Genomic DNA, 22,668 nt, shown 5'->3' on the forward strand with positions numbered 1-22,668 from the left:
AAATGAGAAATGACATTTATGCAATAATGGGGGTACAGTTATCTAAGGGTATAGGTTAAGCCCTTCGAACAGGCACAAGTTCGGAGGGTTTAACGAGGTTTATGCCACTAACAGACAGACGTATGAGGAAGAAAGGGGAAAAATGAGGGTCATAAACATAAGTGTTCAGAAGTTATGGAAAATAAGAATTGGGAAATTACTGGTAAATGAACGTTAGTCCAGAAGTAAACAAAGAGCAAGTTTACTGTGCTAGCAGCAGCAGTGATACGAACAAATAATTTAAAGTATTAGCCTCTTGAGAATGTGAGGACATCATTGCACCAACAGAAACATGGGCACAATTAGTGGCCAGGAAGCTGTAAGAGTACAATATCCAGGGATGTTATCTTGAGGTTATCTTGAGATGATTTCCGGGCTTTTTAGTGTCCCCGCGGCCCGGTCCTCGACCAGGCCTCCACTCCCAGGAAGCAGCCCGTGACAGCTGACTAACTCCCAGGTACCTATTTACTGCTAGGTAACAGGGGCATTCAGGGTGAAAGAAACTTTGCCCATTTGTTTCTGCCTCGTACGGGAATCGAACCCGCGCCACAGAATTACGAATCCTGCGCGCTATCCACCAGGCTACGAGGCCCCCTGTACATTGTGACACTGCAAGCATTAGCAGCATTTCAATATAAGGAACAATTTAGGTACACTGCTAAACAGTAATTAAAAACTACATACAAAGATAATTTGGATAGAGAAATAACCCATATGAAATGTTAGATGATGTTGTGAGTTGTCTAGGACCATTAGCATGTCGAGACTAAAGACGAGGAAGTCTCATTATTTGGAGCGAGGAGGTAGGGTGTGTTGGGAAGCAAGATATGAACACGGCTACCGGCAGCTTTCAACGAGATGGAAGGAAAACTTAACCTATGCAGAGAAGGAATGGAGAGTAAACGGAAAAGTAAGCAAAGGCGAAAAAGAAAAAAAAATTAGGAGAGAAAATGATAGAAAAAAATAGGAAACGGGAGAAAATGCTGACCAGGCGAATATGTAATTATCTTTTACTGCTAGAACCAACTCTATAAAACATTTAAATTATTGGAACCATATACGTCTTCCAGGTCAACTAAGTCCGCAAAATCTTTCCCCGTGTCAAGGCCGTGGCCAGGGAACGAAATGTTACTTTGGAAGAGTAATGCATGCCTCGAGCCTGGGTCCAAGATGGCCACACCTACCACTGTTCCATATGGCCTGGATTGTACCTGGTTCTGAGAGTTTTTCTACTCCAAGCGCCTGGCACAGAGCCAAGTTTGATTTGTGAGAGCTTGGTCCAACAGTCTGTTGCTTGGAACAGCCCGGAGGCCAACATGTCCACTACAGCCTGGTTGGACCGGCACTTCTTGCAGAAAAAAAAAGAGGTCCAATTTTCTTGAAGACGTCTACTTTTGTTCCGGCAATATTTGTTATACTTGCTGGGGAGGATATTGAACAACCGTGGACATCTGATATTCATGCAGTGTTCTCTGATCTTCTCCATGACACCTCTGCTCTTCACTGGTTCTATTCTGCATTTCCTTCCATGTCGTTCACTCGCGCTGTACAACATGACAGGGGTCCACGAGGATCTCTTGTGAGAGTGGCTCCGCTTAAGACGTCTGGTTCGTTAATAAATGCGAGAACTATATTCATACTATTGATGTTTACCTTTATTATTTATATAGTTGAGGAGGTATCCTATTTAATTGACTTACGCCAGTTAGTTTTTGATGAACTTAATCCAGAAAGTTTAGATAGTGCTGGATCACAACGCTAAATTCTGTTCCAAGTGGCAATCTCATGTTTGCAGATTACAATTATTTTTTATATTGATTTATTTCAGGCATTTTGATACTATAATTTTTACCCTGAGATCTGAGACTGCAGCTCTGCCCACCAACTATCACTACACAATGTCGTGTCTTAAGATAGTCGCCTCAACCACCTCCTGACTGACACTTCCTGGTTTTGGCGCCTCACATCCATCCAATTTCCTTCTGTGGGAGTATGTCTCTCAAGATTCTCCCACAGCTGACTTGAATGGCTCAGTGCAGTGCACAGTGCACTGATCTTGTGCACAAGCTTAACAGAAGTTTATTTACTAACTTAACCACTAATACACAGGGTGCTTGATTTACTTTAGATTGGCGTCAGCAAAGCTATGGTTATGTTAGCGAGACTCTTGACGTCTGGCTAACGACTCGTATCCACTCATGGCGAAACACCTAACTTGACACAGTTGACAGCCAATCATTAACACAGCAACCTAACTGCCGGTATGCAAAGGGATCACAAGAGTTCCACCCGGATACTCGGCAATGATGATATGCAATAAACACAATGGCACTGTCAATGGGACAGGCAATAACATGCACAATACTAGTGTCACACAATAACTAAATGTGTGGTGTATGTGAAGCTCACATTCACAGACTAGTGAAATGCCGTGATACCACACAGATAAACACGCATTCACCGTCGACTCACCTATGACCTGTGACAGGTATGAGAAGGTGAGAACTGTGGTTAATCCCTCAGATCAACACAGACACGATAAAACAATGACAAGATCTTGTACTTACAGATAAGGTACCTTTCCTTACTCACTCACTCACTCAGGTACATTTATGCAAGAACTCGTAGGTGTCCTGACAGCTGGGCGCTCGTTCTGACGTGAGACCATTGATGACAGGCTTCCCATAATCCGTACTTGACACGGGGGTACTGCAGGAGGGCGTGCTGTATGCTTAACAGACAGACACACGCACACACACACACTGGCACTGGCGGTGAGTAAGGTGGTGACGTCACGTGGTACAGTGAGGGCAGCGGTGGGCGCCTCGAGGTACTGAGGTACACGCTCAGGACGAGTGGCAGCTGTGGTACCATGCAGGTACACTTGTGGTAAAGTCACACACAGGTTACTTAGCGTGAACTAAGGCAGTGCCGCCTCCTAAGTCACTCACAACGATCTTTGTCACCAGGGGTTACCTGATACCAGTCTGTTTCGCTCTGGAGATTTGTCACTTTAGGCTTCTGAACAATATATTCACACTCGTGATTCTGGGCGAGTGTGTGGTATATTTTTCTAGGTGCTGAGTTAACTTGACAGTGAGGAATGGACGGTTGTTCAGTCTATTGGCCGATAGACAGAACAGCTACACGTCCTCTTTGCAAGAGATCCCTCACGAGAATGCTTTTGCCTGAAGCTCAGGGCGTCTCGTGGGCACCCAACACAAAGAGTTACAATTTGACCAATAGCATTGCAGCAAATGAGCGGGAACCAATCACATTGAACGTTCGATGATCAGTAGCAGGAGTGACGTCATGAACACGTCACGACCACGTCATAGCTGTTATTTTCTATCACGCTGGTTGACCCCAGAGGTCAGACGCTGCTGGCGTCTCCCCTCTGTCCCACGCTCCCACCGGCCAATGTACCCACTGACCCTTGGTGGCAATTATGCTTAACTCCTTGTATCTACTTCCTGCCTGGACATACGGCAGCCTCCGTATTATAAAAGTGTTCCTGGTTAAATGGGCATTCTGGAGATACCCAACATGCCAGGTCACTATCCAGGGTTAAGAGAGATAGGTTTGTGCACAAGATCAGTGCACTGTGCACTGCAATGAGCCATACAAGTCAGCTGTGGGAGAATCTTGGGAGACACACTCCCACACCTTCCCACTCTTATCCGACAGTACAAGAGTTCCCTCCCTTTCCTATACTAGTTACGGACTATGCAGTCAAGCTTCATCAATAATTAAAGTCTAATAAGGGCGTCTGATTATGAATTTTTGTCTCTTCGATAATGCAATACAAGATTAAGTGTCGCAGAAGAACCTGCGTCAACGAGGGTAGAACCCTACATCCTGGGAGGTGTGTGTGAATGAATGCATCATGAGTGAAGGCTGTAGTGAGTATAGCAACTAACCAGTAGATGAGGTTGGGGTTGATCTGGTTACCAGCTGCGGTCACCAGGGCGGTGAGGGCCTCTGCCTCTGTCGTCCACGTAGCCTCGTCCGTCGCGTATCCTCCGAACTTTCTGTTGATCAACGCACACATTTAACTTCTATAGTCAATTGGACCAGTTAAATTTAGTCAAACATTTGTCCACATGAGATCATAACAGTTTTAATATGTATTTGAAAACAAAATATTAATGTTGTAGGAATGTGGCGACTCCGTTTGGTGAGCACAAGTAGTGGAAGCAGCCGGGCATCTCTGCCAGCACGTGAAAATTGCAAAGTACTATGAAACGTTGCGACTCACGAACATCAACGTTTTTTACACATCGGTAGATTAGGTCTGGTGGGTTGCTTGGGTTCGTATGTTCCTGGTTAGGTTAGCACTTTGTATTTGTACGTTGTGGCACATTAAGAGAACGGTCTGCTGTAACACTGGGGCAGGAGACTGAGCTGCAGACTAAGATTTATATTTACTTTAGTGTAAAGCAACTTCTGATCCGGGACGTGCACCTCTCCAGGTGGCAGAAGTTACGTACCAGTGTTATGTACTCTCAACCCGATGTACCTTCTTTTATATAAATAATTCAATAATAATAAATAAGTGCCAAAGTTGGTTCCAGCAGCCGGAAACCCCCTCCCCCAGCAGGCCCCAGCAGCCTGAACCCCCTCCCCCAGCAGGCCCCAGCAGCCTGAACCCCCTCCCCCAGCAGGCCCCAGCAGCCTGAACCCCCTCCCCCAGCAGGCCCCAGCAGCCTGAACCCCCTCCCCCAGCAGGCCCCAGCAGCCTGAACCCCCTCCCCCAGCAGGCCCCAGCAGCCTGAACCCCCCTTTCCCAGCAGGCCCCAGCAGCCTGAACCCCCTCCCCCAGCAGGCCCCAGCAGCCTGAACCCCCTCCCCCAGCAGGCCCAGCAGCCTGAACCCCCTCCCCCAGCAGGCCCCAGCAGCCTGAACCCCCTCCCCCAGCAGGCCCCAGCAGCCTGAACCCCCTCCCCCAGCAGGCCCCAGCAGCCTGAACCCCCTTCCCCAGCAGGCCCCAGCAGCCTGAACCCCCCTTTCCCAGCAGGCCCCAGCAGCCTGAACCCCCTCCCCCAGCAGGCCCCAGCAGCCTGAACCCCCTTTCCCAGCAGGCCCCAGCAGCCTGAACCCCCCTTTCCCAGCAGGCCCCAGCAGCCTGAACCCCCTCCCCCAGCAGGCCCCAGCAGCCTGAACCCCCTCCCCCAGCAGGCCCCAGCAGCCTGAACCCCCTCCCCCAGCAGGCCCCAGCAGCCTGAACCCCCTCCCCCAGCAGGCCCCAGCAGCCTGAACCCCCTCCCCCAGCAGGCCCCAGCAGCCTGAACCCCCTCCCCCAGCAGGCCCCAGCAGCCTGAACCCCCTCCCCCAGCAGGCCCCAGCAGCCTGAACCCCCTCCCCCAGCAGGCCCCAGCAGCCTGAACCCCCCTTTCCCAGCAGGCCCCAGCAGCCTGAACCCCCTCCCCCAGCAGGCCCCAGCAGCCTGAACCCCCTCCCCCAGCAGGCCCCAGCAGCCTGAACCCCCTCCCCCAGCAGGCCCCAGCAGCCTGAACCCCCTCCCCCAGCAGGCCCCAGCAGCCTGAACCCCCTCCCCCAGCAGGCCCCAGCAGCCTGAACCCCCTTTCCCAGCAGGCCCCAGCAGCCTGAACCCCCTTTCCCAGCAGGCCCCAGCAGCCTGAACCCCCTCCCCCAGCAGGCCCCAGCAGCCTGAACCCCCTTTCCCAGCAGGCCCCAGCAGCCTGAACCCCCCTTTCCCAGCAGGCCCCAGCAGCCTGAACCCCCTCCCCCAGCAGGCCCCAGCAGCCTGAACCCCCTCCCCCAGGCAGGCCCCAGCAGCCTGAACCCCCTTCCCCCAGCAGGCCCCAGCAGCCTGAACCCCCTCCCCCAGCAGGCCCCAGCAGCCTGAACCCCCTCCCCCAGCAGGCCCCAGCAGCCTGAACCCCCTCCCCCCAGCAGCAGGCCCCAGCAGCTGAACCCCCTCCCCCAGCAGGCCCAGCAGCCTGAACCCCTTTCCCAGCAGGCCCCAGCAGCCTGAACCCCCTCCCCCAGCAGGCCCCAGCAGCCCCAGCAGCCTGAACCCCCTCCCCCAGCAGGCCCCAGCAGCCTGAACCCCTCCCCCAGCAGGCCCCAGCAGCCTGAACCCCCTCCCCAGCAGGCCCCAGCAGCCTGAACCCCCTTTCCCAGCAGGCCCCAGCAGCCTGAACCCCCTCCCCCAGCAGGCCCCAGCAGCCTGAACCCCCTCCCCCAGCAGGCCCCAGCAGCCTGAACCCCCTTTCCCAGCAGGCCCCAGCAGCCTGAACCCCCTCCCCCAGCAGGCCCCAGCAGCCTGAACCCCTCCCCCAGCAGGCCCCAGCAGCTGAACCCCCTTTCCAGCAGGCCCCAGCAGCCTGAACCCCTCCCCAGCAGGCCCCAGCAGCCTGAACCCCCTCCCCCAGCAGGCCCCAGCAGCCTGAACCCCCCTTCACAGCAGGCCCCAGCAGCCTGAACCCCCCTTCCCCAGCAGGCCCCAGCAGCCTGAACCCCCTCCCCCAGCAGGCCCCAGCAGCCTGAACCCCCCTTTCCCAGCAAGGCCCCAGCAGCCTGAAACCCCCCTTTCCCCAGCAGGCCCCAGCAGCCTGAACCCCCTTTCCCAGCAGGCCCCAGCAGCCTGAACCCCCTCCTCCCCAGCAGGCCCCAGCAGCCTGAACCCCCTTTCCCCAGCAGGCCCCAGCAGCCTGAACCCCCCTTTCCCAGCAGGCCCCAGCAGCCTGAACCCCCTTCCCCCAGCAGGCCCCAGCAGCCTGAACCCCCTTTCCCAGCAGGCCCCAGCAGCCTGAACCCCCTCCCAGCAGCCCCAGCAGCCTGAACCCCCTTCCCCAGCAGGCCCAGCAGCACCTGAACCCCCTTCCCAGCAGGCCCCAGCAGCCTGAAACCCCCTTTCCCAGCAGGAACCCAGCAGCCTGAACCCCCCTTTCCCAGCAGGCCCCAGCAGCCTGAACCCCCTTTCCCAGGCCCAGCAGCCTGAACCCCTCCCCCAGCAGGCCCCAGCAGCCTGAACCCCTTTCCCGCAGGCCCCAGCAGCCTGAACCCCCTTTCCCAGCAGGCCCCAGCAGCCTGAACCCCCTCCCCAGCAGGCCCCAGCAGCCTGAACCCCCTTCCCCAGCAGGCCCCAGCAGCCTGAACCCCCTTTCCCAGCAGGCCCCAGCCTGAACCCCCTTCCCAGCAGGCCCCAGCAGCCTGAACCCCCTTTCCCAGCAGGCCCCAGCAGCCTGAACCCCCTCCCAGCAGGCCCCAGCAGCCTGAACCCCCTTTCCCAGCAGGCCCCAGCAGCCTGAACCCCCTTTCCCAGCAGGCCCCAGCAGCCTGAACCCCCTTTCCCGCAGGCCCCAGCAGCCTGAACCCCCTCCACCAGCAGGCCCCAGCAGCCTGAACCCCCTTTCCCAGCAGGCCCCAGCAGCCTGAACCCCCTTTCCCAGCAGGCCCCAGCAGCCTGAACCCCTCTTCCCAGCAGGCCCACAGCAGCCTGAACCCCCTTCCCCAGCAGGCCCCAGCAGCCTGAACCCCCCTTTCCAGCAGGCCCCCAGCAGCCTGAACCCCCCTTCCCCAGCAGGCCCCAGCAGCCTGAACCCCCTTCCCCCAGCAGGCCCCAGCAGCCTGAACCCCCTTCCCCCAGCAGGCCCCAGCAGCCTGAACCCCCTTCCCCCAGCAGGCCCCAGCAGCCTGAACCCCCCCTTCCCAGCAGGCCCCAGCAGCCTGAAACCCCCCTTCCCCAGCAGGCCCCAGCAGCCTGAACCCCCTCCCCCAGCAGGCCCCAGCAGCCTGAACCCCCCTTTCCCAGCAGGCCCCAGCAGCCTGAACCCCCTCCCCCAGCAGGCCCCAGCAGCCTGAACCCCCTTCCCCAGCAGGCCCCAGCAGCCTGAACCCCCTCCCCCAGCAGGCCCCAGCAGCCTGAACCCCCCTTCCCCCAGCACGGCCCCAGCAGCCTGAACCCCCTCCCCAGCAGGCCCCAGCAGCCTGAACCCCCCTTCCCCAGCAGGCCCCAGCAGCCTGAAACCCCCATCCCCCAGCAGGCCCCAGCAGCCTGAACCCCCTCCCCCAGCAGGCCCCAGCAGCCTGAACCCCCCTTTCCCAGCAGGCCCCAGCAGCCTGAACCCCCCTTTCCCAGCAGGCCCCAGCAGCCTGAACCCCCTCCCCCAGCAGGCCCCAGCAGCCTGAACCCCCCTTTCCCAGCAGGCCCCAGCAGCCTGAACCCCCTCCCCCAGCAGGCCCCAGCAGCCTGAACCCCCCTTTCCCAGCAGGCCCCAGCAGCCTGAACCCCCTCCCCCAGCAGGCCCCAGCAGCCTGAACCCCCCTTTCCCAGCAGGCCCCAGCAGCCTGAACCCCCCTTTCCCAGCAGGCCCCAGCAGCCTGAACCCCCTCCCCCAGCAGGCCCCAGCAGCCTGAACCCCCTTTCCCCAGCAGGCCCCAGCAGCCTGAACCCCCTCCCCCAGCAGGCCCCAGCAGCCTGAACCCCCCTTTCCCCAGCAGGCCCCAGCAGCCTGAACCCCCTCCCCCAGCAGGCCCCCAGCAGCCTGAACCCCCTTTCCCAGCAGGCCCCAGCAGCCTGAACCCCCTCCCCCAGCAGGCCCCAGCAGCCTGAACCCCCCTTTCCCAGCAGAGGCCCCAGCCAGCCTGAACCCCCTCCCCCAGCAGGCCCCAGCAGCCTGAACCCCCTTTCCCAGCAGGCCCCAGCAGCCTGAACCCCCTCCCCCAGCAGGCCCCAGCAGCCTGAACCCCTTCCCAGCAGGCCCCAGCAGCCTGAACCCCCTCCCCCAGCAGGCCCCAGCAGCCTGAACCCCCTTCCCCAGCAGGCCCCAGCAGCCTGAACCCCCCTTCCCCAGCAGGCCCCAGCAGCCTGAACCCCCTTTCCCAGCAGGCCCCAGCAGCCTGAACCCCCTTCCCCAGCAGGCCCCAGCAGCCTGAACCCCCTTTCCCAGCAGGCCCCAGCAGCCTGAACCCCCTCCCCCAGCAGGCCCCAGCAGCCTGAACCCCCTTCCCCAGCAGGCCCCAGCAGCCTGAACCCCCTCCCCCAGCAGGCCCCAGCAGCCTGAACCCCCTCCCCCAGCAGGCCCCAGCAGCCTGAACCCCCCTTTCCCAGCAGGCCCCAGCAGCCTGAACCCCCTCCCCCAGCAGGCCCCAGCAGGCCTGAAACCCCCTCCCCCAGCAAGGCCCCAGCAGCCTGAACCCACCCTTTCCCAGCAGGCCCCAGCAGCCTGAACCCCTCCCCCAGCAGGCCCCAGCAGCCTGAACCCCCCTTTCCAGCAGGGCCCCAGCAGCCTGAACCCCCTCCCCCAGCAGGGCCCAGCAGCCTGAACCCCCTCCCCCAGCAGGCCCCAGCAGCCTGAACCCCCCCTTTCCCAGGCAGGCCCCAGCAGCCTGAACCCCCTCCCCCAGCAGGCCCCAGCAGCCTGAACCCCCCTTTCCCAGCAGGCCCCAGCAGCCTGAACCCCCTCCCCCAGCAGGCCCCAGCAGCCTGAACCCCCTCCCCCAGCAGGCCCCAGCAGCCTGAACCCCCTCCCCCAGCAGGCCCCAGCAGCCTGAACCCCCCTTTCCCAGCAGGCCCCAGCAGCCTGAACCCCCTCCCCCAGCAGGCCCCAGCAGCCTGAACCCCCCTTTCCCAGCAGGCCCCAGCAGCCTGAACCCCCTCCCCCAGCAGGCCCCAGCAGCCTGAACCCCCTCCCCCAGCAGGCCCCAGCAGCCTGAACCCCCCTTTCCCAGCAGGCCCCAGCAGCCTGAACCCCCTCCCCCAGCAGGCCCCAGCAGCCTGAACCCCCCTTTCCCAGCAGGCCCCAGCAGCCTGAACCCCCTCCCCCAGCAGGCCCCAGCAGCCTGAACCCCCTCCCCCAGCAGGCCCCAGCAGCCTGAACCCCCCTTTCCCAGCAGGCCCCAGCAGCCTGAACCCCCTCCCCCAGCAGGCCCCAGCAGCCTGAACCCCCCTTTCCCAGCAGGCCCCAGCAGCCTGAACCCCCCTTTCCCAGCAGGCCCCAGCAGCCTGAACCCCCTCCCCCAGCAGGCCCCAGCAGCCTGAACCCCCCTTTCCCAGCAGGCCCCAGCAGCCTGAACCCCCTCCCCCAGCAGGCCCCAGCAGCCTGAACCCCCCTTTCCCAGCAGGCCCCAGCAGCCTGAACCCCCTCCCCCAGCAGGCCCCAGCAGCCTGAACCCCCTCCCCCAGCAGGCCCCAGCAGCCTGAACCCCCCTTTCCCAGCAGGCCCCAGCAGCCTGAACCCCCTCCCCCAGCAGGCCCCAGCAGCCTGAACCCCCCTTTCCCAGCAGGCCCCAGCAGCCTGAACCCCCTCCCCCAGCAGGCCCCAGCAGCCTGAACCCCTCCCCCAGCAGGCCCCAGCAGCCTGAACCCCCCTTTCCCAGCAGGCCCCAGCAGCCTGAACCCCCTCCCCCAGCAGGCCCCCAGCAGCCTGAACCCCCCTTTCCCAGCAGGCCCCAGCAGCCTGAACCCCCTCCCCCAGCAGGCCCCAGCAGCCTGAACCCCCTCCCCCAGCAGGCCCCAGCAGCCTGAACCCCCCTTTCCCAGCAGGCCCCAGCAGCCTGAACCCCCTCCCCCAGCAGGCCCAGCAGCCTGAACCCCCCTTTCCCAGCAGGCCCCAGCAGCCTGAACCCCCTCCCCCAGCAGGCCCCAGCAGCCTGAACCCCCCTTTCCCAGCAGGCCCCAGCAGCCTGAACCCCCTCCCCCAGCAGGCCCCAGCAGCCTGAACCCCCCTTTCCCAGCAGGCCCCAGCAGCCTGAACCCCCTCCCCCAGCAGGCCCCAGCAGCCTGAACCCCCCTTTCCCAGCAGGCCCCAGCAGCCTGAACCCCCTCCCCCAGCAGGCCCCAGCAGCCTGAACCCCCCTTTCCCAGCAGGCCCCAGCAGCCTGAACCCCCTCCCCCAGCAGGCCCCAGCAGCCTGAACCCCCCTTTCCCAGCAGGCCCCAGCAGCCTGAACCCCCTCCCCCAGCAGGCCCCAGCAGCCTGAACCCCCCTTTCCCAGCAGGCCCCAGCAGCCTGAACCCCCCTTTCCCAGCAGGCCCCAGCAGCCTGAACCCCCCTTTCCCAGCAGGCCGACATACCTGGTGTACACAGTCATCTCCGGGCGGGGAGTGATGACGACCTGGGCGTTGGTGGGGGCGGGAGGGTTGTCCTGGGCAGCCTCGGGGATGAAGAAGCAGGCGGTGTAGACCTTCTGGCCGCCCTCGACCTTGTACTCTATGGACACTGGTATCCCCATCACCAGTTTCTCCTCTGTTGAGACACGTAACACTTGTTAGGAGCTACTCAAATTTTGTGCTCGGAGTCGAGCCTCAGCTCTTAAAAGTCTCGTTCCTATTGTTTTGTCGGTCAACTAGAACAGTGGATGTCTACATTATTTCTACATGTTCATAAAATTTCTGATCAATTTGCAACTAGCTGATTACAATCATAACACTGCTTACACAATAAAGTTCTTCATTACTGCACAAACCCGTGAACGTCGCTAGCTACTACTCTTGCTCTCACAACATTAAACTTTTTTACCTCGGTCTTTAACTTTAAGATGACGGCATGCATCTCGTCATTACATAAATTCAAGTAAATTTGCTCAAGCTTTATAAATCCCTACACGATTATACATATATTTGGGCATTATTACTTAAGTATTAGGTCCGGTAGTACAGTTGGGTTCGTTCTTGACTCGCAACTCTGTCCCTCCCGGGCGGAACAGAAATGGTTGGGCTCACATCCTATCACCTAATGCCCCCTATCCATCTAGCAGTAAATAGGTAGTCCAGGAATTAGTCAGCTTGTTGTGAGGTTGGATCCCGGGGAGGGTCAGTAATTCCTCCCTGAGGGGGGGTGGGGGAATTACCCCCCCCCCCCCCCGACACAATGAATTATTTATTATTACAATAAACCTTGTTATACACAAACATATTAATTAGAAGAATTTAAGAGCATGTGGAACCAAAAATATTACAATTATTTGACTTCTATTTTTGTCATTTTTTCCACTCATTTTTTCTTCAGAAACTTAAAATCAAAGGAGTAACGTTTGTCCAAACATCAGAAACTGATGTCAAAATGTATTATAATTTTATATTCCATGCATACAAAGAAAAAAAAAAACTTATTTTTTTGTCGATTCATTTCGAAGATGATATACAAAATTGCAATACCAATTTAAGTAAGAAAAACGCAGTACGATGACCCGAGTCAAGAGATTTGCGCTCTGCAAGGGTTAAGAATCTTTATTCACGTGATCATGTTCCCTTTTGTTTATCCCTCGCTGTGAGTCCTCAGCTCCAGGGCCAGCCACATCGGCCGCACGATGTAACACTGTAAAAGTGTTTGGTTTAGGTTAATACATACATAGAGTACATGAGTCACAGACAAGGATCGGAGAGGCGCCAGTTGTCTGCCTGAGATCTCACACCTCTAACCGTTAATGACCCCAAGTGACCTGAGGTCAGATCATGATAATTTCACCTTGCTTCCGCTAAGCGTATAATTGGAGCCGGGTAGCCTTCAAACATGCCGACGTTTAAGGAGTGGCTTGGTAGTGCCGGAGGCTATCTACTTGTGGGCGGAGTTAGCTACTAGGTTCCCCAATATAAACTCGGAGAGCTATCGAGCATTAAGCAATAGGAGACCGGCCAGCGGAGCAGAGCAGAGGCCAGCCGTCGAGATAGGCCGTCACCAGACGGGGGGTGACGCTGCCTGAAAATTGCAGACCCCCCCCCCTCTCTATTCAACTTAGACTCAGTCCTCGGTGAGTGAACATTTAGGTGACTTGGTCGTGTTTACATATGTTGTGTGATGATCAGGGGCAGTCAAGTTGTAGGGTTCTCGAATTCTTGGATGATGACTCACTTTGCATATTAAACTGGAACATTTTAATTGAATTGCTAAATTATGATACTTCATGTGAAATATAATTATGAATTTATTATTTAAATTGTGTTTAACTTTGTTCCCTAGAGATTTTGAGTTGAGATGAGAAAGCCTCTGTAGTTACTGGTTTCATGGTTTAGAATGAGTACATGATAAAGATGGGACCATACTAATAATGATCTCTTGATAACATCTTTTGAGAATTTTGTGATACAGACAAGTTCCATTCCTTGTCTTGTATGTAATGATCATGAATGGATGGTGGCAGCATTTCGTCTTCTACTATCTACTCTTCTACTTCTACTATCTACTCTTCTCCTTCTACCTATCTACACCTCTCCCTCCACCCCTCTCTAAACTCTCACTTTCAACTAATGACCCTCCTCGCCCCTCCCACCTCCCTACCTCTCACCCCAAACCCTCACTAATTACTTCACATTTCATTTCTTTCCTCTCGTTTTCTCTTATACGTTTGTGGCAATGATTCTGTATTCTAGAGTTCTCTCTAGAGTTTCGGGTAACTGATCAAGTGACGGCGCCTTGTAGTCTTAGCACCTAGGTTTTCGAATACCTAGGTTACAAGGTGTTGAACGAGAGAGGTTGCCTTAGGAACTCTGGAGGTGCTCTAGAATAGTTAGCTAACTGGAGACGGGATAACGGACTAGAGAGAGCTGTTTCCCCCGGCTTCGTTAGTTAACTGGGGGGTGGAATAATGGACAAGATAGAGCTATTCCCCCCACCCCCCGTTACAACATGATGGGCCGCCCCCATAGCAGTCCCCGCCATGCGCACTAACCCGTCCTCCTAAAAGTACGTTGCATCTTGACGAATACTCTACTTAAAGGCAAAAATTGTCTTACTAGAAAATTGAAGCGGCTCGCGAAATGGACATACTGTCTCGTTTTCTGTTTCGGGTCCTCTGGTAGGATAAGGGGCACTTTAGTACGACAGTTTCTTTACGTTGGGGAACCTTAGGAGGACGAGGTGCATACAGAGTACACCGGAGGGTGAACTCTGGCTACGTAGGTTCGAGTCCTGGTCGTGTCAGACTTAGTGATTTATGGAAAGGAATTCAAGCTCCCTTTCATATATTATATAATGTATGTAAAATATCTGTAATAACTATTACATCCCCGGGCTTTATTCCTGTCCTCCTACAAAGCCAATTATTATTATTACGACCACAAGTGGCTCCGGAGTGGTCAATACTCTGACGGTCACCAAGACGCCGGTGATAAGACCACGAATGTATTACATTCGCGTTTTGCCCGAAACGCTTTGCGTATTAGTGGCTTTAGGTACTGTATGTACTAGCTCTATCTATAAATACAACATTATGTTTGTAAATCAACTATGTATGTACTTTCCTGAATAAAATTTACTTTATTTACTTTACATCTGTGACAAAATATGAGATTTATTCTTGTTTAATGACAGACGGGAAAGCTGACCACACACAAAATATAAAGGCCCAAAGCGAAATTTTGTAGTGAATGTTGTCGATGTACTGTGAAATACATTGTATTTGGGAGCCTGACGGCTGAGTGGATAGCGCTTGAGATTCGTAGTCAGGTTCCGGATTCGATCCCCGGCGAAGGCGGAAATGGGCAGAGTTTCTTTCACCCTGATGCTTTTGTTCACCTAGCAGTAAATAGGTACCTAAGAGTTAGACAGCTGCTACGGCCTGCTTCCTGGGGATATGTAACAAAAAGGAGGCCTGGTCGAGGACCGGGCCGCAGGAACGCTAAGCCCCAAAATCATCTCGAGATAACATCAAGAAGATACCAATGTGTCCTCCACTCTTCACACATCCTATTCCCGTACGCTTGTATAAATATTTGTATATAATTCAACTGAAAATAACTTTAAAGCATCAGTCAGGGAAAACAAAATGATGGCGTTTATGTACAAACAGGAAGTAGAGCAAGCCGTCCTCTCGAGTGTTTGAACGTTATTAATCTGATGTACCAAATTACCCGAACGTGACCAATCCGACGACCCATAAATACAAAACCGGACATCACGCCAATTTTGCGAACCGCTATGATATTTAGTGCATCAGTTTTTGGCCTTATGAGATTTATACATCAAAATTCGAGAGGACGTTTTGCACGCCAGCCTGAAAACTCCTGAAGGTCCTTGGGGACCCTCGGAGACCCCTGAAGACCCCTGAATACTCCCGGAGACTCACGTCTGTCGTTCTCTCCGCCGATGTAAGCGAAGAGTCTGAGGAAGACATCGATCTGGTCTCCGTCAGAGTAGCCGCCCACCTGCTCCGTGCACGCCCACTTCTTGGCCGGGTACACCCGCTCCTCGAACTCCTGCGGGCGGTCACACGCTTGGTCAAGGGAGATATGATCAGATGTGGGGAACGTGAATTAGTAACCCTGCACGATGTTTATAACAGTTTTAGAGAGAGTAAAGAAGCAACATCTCCGTATTGTGTTTGGAGGTTGACAATTCTCCCTGTAGCTAAAGCAATCCCAATCAAACGTACATGATGCAAATTTTTAAGAAAATGAGAACAGCGCACTGCTCTCACTATGCCAGTTAATAATGGCGTTCATTGGTTTACACCAATGACCTGCCATGCTACATAACAAATCATTACCGTGTGCTGATAATTTGCTCAAATACTAAACCACTTACTCTAAACTACAATAAATGTTGCACCCAAAATTCTTTGTGGCTGACGAACTCACTCTTAACACAAAGAAACGTTGAACATTATCTAGAAATAAGTCATCCTATTATACCGAACTATAAATAAACCAAAATGATAGAGGACATAAATTCATTGGTGACATTGGCAAAGTTTACATCAATTGTCATATATAAACTATACCGAACTGCTGGTATACTTTAAGAGCGGAGACTGCGTACCTTGCTCTGCCCTGATAACACTTATTCACTAGTGTGTGCAGACCTCACCTACGCCGCCTGCGCCGGGGGAGCCACAACTCAATAATTCCGCACATAATTGCTACACAAATCAGTAATTACCTGAGGGCCACTAAACACCAGTGGGCTCGACGAGGACAGAAAGCCGGTTGCTTGTCAAAAGTCCCCCCCCCCCCCGCAATATGAAGTTTAGAACTTAATTTGTGGGGAAATTAGATCGATAAACTCCACTCATAGCAAGCAGCACCTCTACTTAATTAAGCATTTGGTCACTATGAAAGCACTGCACTGTAGTGTGCTTTGTGTGTAGAAAACTCAACTGTACAAGTATTGTACAGCTGGATCCCTTCTCGTCCCATAATCCGGGGATCCCAGGTTGGATTTCCGGGTGGGACAAATGGATGGGCAAGTTTCATTTCATATAATACTCCTGTTCACCTAACTCTAATTAGAGATTTGCAGGAGTTAAGCAACTGTCGTAGAGTTGCATCCTGAGGAAGATCAGTCGTTCCACCTTGCCGGGACATCGATAAAGGCCTTAAATTATATATATATATATATATATATATATATATATATGGGCTTTCTGTCCACGACAAAACGCTTCTAAATCCCTCCGCTTCATCCCTACCTCAAATGCTTCAAGAAGAGCCGTTACAAAACCAATTGTTCCCACCTGAGGAAAATATATATTTTATATTCGGCGAGAAAGCCTCATCCAAGCAGACACGCCATACTGGTGAAGGATGGGAAATTATACCACGACCTCCCACTGCAGTAATCTCTATGTATGTAGGTTAGATTAGCAGTTTAAAAGCACTACAATCACATCTGTCTGCAGTGGTTGTTCAATAAATCACTGAACTACATGTTTAACAGATCTCTCACACTGTCCATGGAGGCCACAAGAAAATGTATATATGGTGGTTAGCATTGTAAATGTGTGGCCACGTCTGTGGTAGAAAATAATAATAAAACTGCAGTAAAATGAGTTTCCTCTTATTGTAAATAAAAAAGGGGGGGGGGGAGAATTTGACTACTATTATAGTTACCACTGAAGCTGTAGAATATAAAATACTCTATGACTTCCACATTATCACCAGACAACTGTATATTCAGGGAAGGTCTGTAAAAAACTACAGCCATTGTACCATGGACGCCCCCAGGTGGCGGCCCGCTGCTGGCATTACATTTGGAGAAAGAAAGAAAAAGAAAGAGAAAGAAAGAGAGAAAGCAAGAGAAAAAGAAGAGCTCAGGCATGTGGCATTAGTGTAGTCTGAGAGAGCAATACTCACAGGAGTGTCTGCTAAAGATAGTCTTATCTTACAAAATATCTGGTGTAACTATATATAATCATTATATAATTCATTGTAGTACAAACTATGCAACAACAACAACGACCTACTAAGAAACTACTTGGACGACAGACAGATGAGGACCCGTTTTCAAAACCTACACCGACTACTTCCCTCTCCACTCAGGGGTCCCACAAGGCTCTAGTCTTGCACCAACTCTACACCCTGTACAGTAATGACTTACCCGACCCTCTCCACCATAAATCTCTCGCGCTTTGCTACGCTGACGACGTGACACAACTCATAACCACACAACGCATTGACGACTTTCCACGACGTAACATGGGAGCACGACTGGAGGATTCAGTCATACTAACGAATTAGACAAAATCTAACATCACATACTTCTACTACAATAAACGAGCTAACAATACCAGCCAGTCTTTACTCACAATCACCATCCCCAGACTGAACCGTGATAACCTTCGGACACACGCACACACTCACATGGGGCTACTAGACCCCCCCATGTTGGAGCTGGACAGGGGGGTCTGGAAGCTGAGCAGACAGCGCGCAGGACTCTCAATTCTGTGGCCCGGGTTCGATTCCCGGATCAGGCAGGAACAAATGGGCAAAGTTTTCACCCTTGATGCCCCTGTTACCTAGCAGTAAGTAAATAGGTACCTGGGAGTTAGACAGCTGTTACGGAGCTGCTTCCTGGGAATGTGTGTGTGTGTGTGTGTGTGTAGAAAAAAAATAGTAGTTACAGCTGATTGACAGTTGCGAGGCGGGCCGAAAGAGCAGAGCTCAACCCCCGCAAGCACAACTAGGTGAATACACACAGTAAGAAAACATCCACAAGCAACAAAATCCTTACGCAGACTGTACAGACTAAAACAAGCACACCCCTCACACACACTTGGTGCAGACAACCCCTGCACCAAGTTACACCTATACAAAGCTTTATTACGCCCTCTCACAACACGCCCCAGCAGCCCTAATGCTTGTAGCGCACACAAAACAAAACTGCAACGCATCCAGAACAAGGCTCTGAGGTGGATATACGACGCCCGTTGGAACGACTTCGTCACGAATGAGACCCTCGCACCACCCATTAACATATACTGGAAACACCAGGCCAACACTTCTTTAACGCGCGCACACACACACACACTAGCCACCAACACCACACAACATTCCTCACCAACACAATAACGTATAGTGTAGGATAGAGGAGACGAGACCAACAGTGTAGTGTGGGATAGAGGAGACGAGACCAACAGTGTAGTGTGGGATAGAGGAGACGAGACCAACAGTGTAGTGTGGGATAGAGGAGACGAGACCAACAGTGTAGTGTGGGATAGAGGAGACGAGACCAACAGTGTAGTGTGGGATAGAGGAGACGAGACCAACAGTGTAGTGTGGGATAGAGGAGACGAGACCAACAGTGTAGTGTGGGATAGAGGAGACGAGACCAACAGTGTAGTGTGGGATAGAGACAATGGGCGCAGACTTACTGTGTTCTCCCGGGCTGAGGTGAAGGTTACCTCCTCCTGAGGCCCAAAGCTACGAGTGAACGCAGTGAACTGTCAGGATAAATAAAAAATTAATATATTCTCTACCAAAATTCGGGTCCTTTATATCGTGCACAGACCAGAATTATTCATGTCATTATATTACTTTAATCAATTAGATTAATTATATAATCTTGCAATGTCACTCTTGTGATTATAAATTATTTAATACCATTTGCATACACTTGTAATTAACATACATGTAGCTAGACCATATTACTGACCAAATTAGCAGCGGCCGCCTGGTGGAAAGCGACCACCAACACTGTCAAGAACAACTTCATTGTCTGTCACCTGTCTGAGCTGAAAAATAAGAAGGTGTTATTTTTCGTAGACTCTTATGCACCTCATTTGTTTTTGCAAGTACAGGAGGGAATGTGATGTAACGAAATACATAATGCAACAATACCGTGGCTGAAGCTTAACCCCCACACATTAAAATAATTGAAAAAATTAAACTTTTGGTCAATAAATGAATACAGGTTTCATGTTCTTCGTCACGAATAAACAAGTTTTGTTCTACAACTTATGTGTACAGGAAGATCGTGGTCATGATGCCATGACAAGAATACACTATGTAATCATTGGAACGAGAGCTAGCAATACCAGTGAAGGAACAGGTGATGAAACTAAAAATATCGATAAATCTAATACATAGAGAATGACTTGGAGACGTGCTAAGAACAAGAGATTCCAGGAGGTCTTTACGGTAGAGCAAGAAGTCCCTGTACTAAGAAGTGGCAGTAAACCAAGCAACTTTGAAAGATTTTGAGATCACCAGTGATGAGGTCAAAAATTGGACATGGTAAAGGCTGCTGGGCCCGAGATAATCTCACCATGGATACTAAAAGAGGGTACAGAAGCACCATGTGTGCCACTCTCAATGGTGTATAAGAGATCATTGGGAACAGGAGACCTACCAGAAAACTAGAAGACAGCTAATGTAGTCCCAATATACGAAAAGGGTGACAGTCAAGAGTTACTGAACTACAGGCCAGTTTCCCTAAGGGCTCCGTACTTGGACCCATCCTGTTTCTGATATATGAAAACCGATCTTCCAGAGGGTATTGACTCATTCCTTTCAATGTTTGCTGATAATGCTTAAATTATGAGGACGATAAAGCCAGACGATAGAAAGAGACCAGAAGACGACCTGGACAAACTGAAGGATTGGTCCAGAAAATGGTTATTAGAGATTTAAGTGTAAAGTAATAAACATATGTGAAGGAAGCAGAAGTAAGGAAAATGAATCATTGAGTAAGGAATCATTCAGATCCTTGTATACCACACATGTCAGACCAATCCTAGAGCATGCAGCTCCAGCCTGCAGTCCATACCTAGATAAATAAAATATTAAGTTAGGTAAGACTGAAAGATATGCCATCAGACTAGTCCCAGAGCCGAGAGGTATGAGTTGCAAGGAAATGCTACAGGAATTAAACCTCACGTCCCTGGAAGACACGAGTTAGGGAAGACATGATCACCACCTACAAAATTATCAGGTGAATTGACAGGGTGGACAAAGAAACCATTTAGCACGGGTGGAACGCGAACAAGGGGACACAGGTGGAAACGTAGTACTCAAATGAACCACAGGCATCAGAAAACTTTTTCAGTGTCAGAGTTAACAAAAATGGAATGCATTAGGCAGTGATGTGGTGGAGGCTGACTCCGTACACAGTTTCAAATATAGATATGATAGAGCCCAGTAGGCTCAGGAACCTGTACACCAGTTGATTGACGGTTGAGAGGCGGGAACAAAATGGCAAAGCTCAACTCCCGCAAGCACAACTGAGTGAGTAACCCAACTGCGCCGTTGCTAATCCGATTACTTGAGTCACCCGTCAATACTTTAGCCACCGTGCAATGAGGAACTGCGCTGTTTTCATGAATACCTTTATGCAACCCGTTCTCGCACTTTCTTATAGTCTATATTGACTTATTAAATACGTGTATATGTGACATACTAATTTATTGTGAATATTTTAGTTTACCTTGAAAAGCTTCATAGAAAACATCGACCTTACCTAACCTTCTTAGTATGTTAAGATAAGCATCTTATTGCTTCATAATTACAATTATTACTCAACCTATACCTATAATAGGTTAAGTAATAATTGTAATTACGAAGCAATAAGATGCTTATCTTAACATACAAAAAAGGTTAGGTAAGGTCGGTGTTTTCTATGAAGCTTCTCAAGGTAAACTAAAATATTCACAATAAATTAGTATGTCACATATGCACTTATTTAATAAGTCAATATTGACTTAATGAAAGTGCGAGAACGAGTAACTTTATGCAATATAAAATTTTGCATTTCCACTAAAATACACCCAGATAATAGTACTAGTAAAGCAAATAACTCTGGCGTCAAGTGTAATGTTGCCAACTGCATATTTCTGTAGACTTACAATTATTAACCTAATTAACCAAACCTGACATTAAAACTTAAACAGGGTTTCTCATCCAAAGCGGTGAATTTGACGCGACAGGACTTTACTAATTCCTGAATTTATCCGAGGCTCACTAACATTCTAGTGGCCGCGACCAGGACAGGAAGCCGGCGGCTTGTCAAAGGTCCCCCCTCCCATTTGTCTTGAATTTTTTCTAGCTGTATTTTAAAATTCCAATCGAGTTTTGGCACTTACAGCTTCAGCGGGTAGGGGGATTATATACACAGCCTCTGCATTCAGTTACGACGGCTAAATTTGTTACGAATGCACATTACTCTTATATAAAATTAACAATTTGACTATTTATAATAGTAAAGCGTGAGAGCAACAAATTTTGTTGTCCAGTACTCTTAAAAATAGTAATCAAAATTTGCGACAACTTCAAAAGAAGTTAATTTTAAGGGACGTGAGTAATCCCTCCACAGGTCGATGGTGGTGTGCTGAGGTCACCCCAGTGGCGCCTTTTTGGTCAGTGTGGCGTCGTGTGCTGAGGTCACCCCAGTGGCGCCGTCCTAGTCAGTGTGGCGTCGTGTGCTGAGGTCACCCCAGTGGCGCCGTCCTGGTCAGTGTGGCGTCGTGTGCTGAGGTCACCCCAGTGGCGCCGTCCTGGTCAGTGTGGCGTCGTGTGCTGAGGTCACCCCAGTGGCGCCGTCCTGGTCAGTGTGGTGTCGTGCCTTGAGAGCCGCAAGCATGACCAGCCTGAGGGCTACCATCTCTCTTGCACTGGACGGGACCAGGAATGTTTACGGCTTGTTTAAGGTTCCCGAGGATTTTCCACAGGTGAATTTTGAACAAAACTTCATGGCATTTACAGCTTCGGGTAGGCGTTTGCGCGAGTATTGAAATTGAAATAAGTTTATTGAGGTAAAATACTCACAAAGGTATGAGGTAGCTCAAGCTATTCTCACCCCGTTCAGTACAACGTGTTCATACATATATAGACACACATCACGAACAATTAACATATTACCGAACATTCTGAGTGATAAACATATACATTTCCTCCTTTACACAAGTAGTATGGTATCAGACGTACACACAAATACTTTATGACTAGGTATATAGACAATTTGCAAGAGACATTCAGACAATTTACCAAGAGGTTACAGTCTTGGTGCAATATTCTTATATCTCTCCAGAATATCATCAACCTTTCCGTTGTGACACATCCAGGCTATTTGTTCAGGAACAGTCCTTATCTCAATGTTTCTATATACGTTAATCAACGGACAATCAAGAACATAATGGGCAAGGGTGTGAGACCTTAACATACCACATAGCTTACACTTCGTGTCATTATCATGAACATCTATCCCATATTCCCAGTAATATTTGTACCCAAGCCTGAGCCGCATGTACACAGTCACTCCAAGCATTTCTCCTTTTACCATAAGTGAAATGTTGGTGTTTTGACTCGCATACATGTAATGTTGCTGGTTTGGCTTCCCTCATACATTATACCTCTCCTCGCCACTTCTGCCTGTGCCTGAATATTTCTGATTTTGCTTCTTATTTGTCTCACTGTTAAAATACATTCAATGTCAACTTGTGGTTTTGATGTGGC

General features: G+C 51.6%; 1 protein-coding gene across 2 annotated transcripts in view; it reads right to left on the reverse strand.

Annotated features, from left to right (window-relative positions):
* LOC123770446 (heme-binding protein 1) overlaps positions 1–22,668 on the reverse strand; it is an 83,619-nt gene that overhangs the window by 1,427 nt on the left and 59,524 nt on the right. For both annotated transcript variants that reach the window (XM_045762286.2, XM_045762287.2), the window contains exons 2-6: positions 18,875–18,953; positions 18,594–18,662; positions 15,072–15,201; positions 11,083–11,254; positions 3,960–4,070 (exon numbers count right to left, since the gene is read on the reverse strand). In XM_045762286.2, coding sequence (XP_045618242.1) covers positions 3,960–4,070; positions 11,083–11,254; positions 15,072–15,201; positions 18,594–18,662; positions 18,875–18,934 — 542 coding nt within the window. In that variant the 5' untranslated portion in view covers positions 18,935–18,953. The remainder of the gene's footprint in view (positions 1–3,959; positions 4,071–11,082; positions 11,255–15,071; positions 15,202–18,593; positions 18,663–18,874; positions 18,954–22,668) is intronic.

Source organism: Procambarus clarkii, chromosome 46 (genome assembly GCF_040958095.1).
Source record: "Procambarus clarkii isolate CNS0578487 chromosome 46, FALCON_Pclarkii_2.0, whole genome shotgun sequence".
Taxonomy (NCBI): domain Eukaryota; kingdom Metazoa; phylum Arthropoda; class Malacostraca; order Decapoda; family Cambaridae; genus Procambarus; species Procambarus clarkii.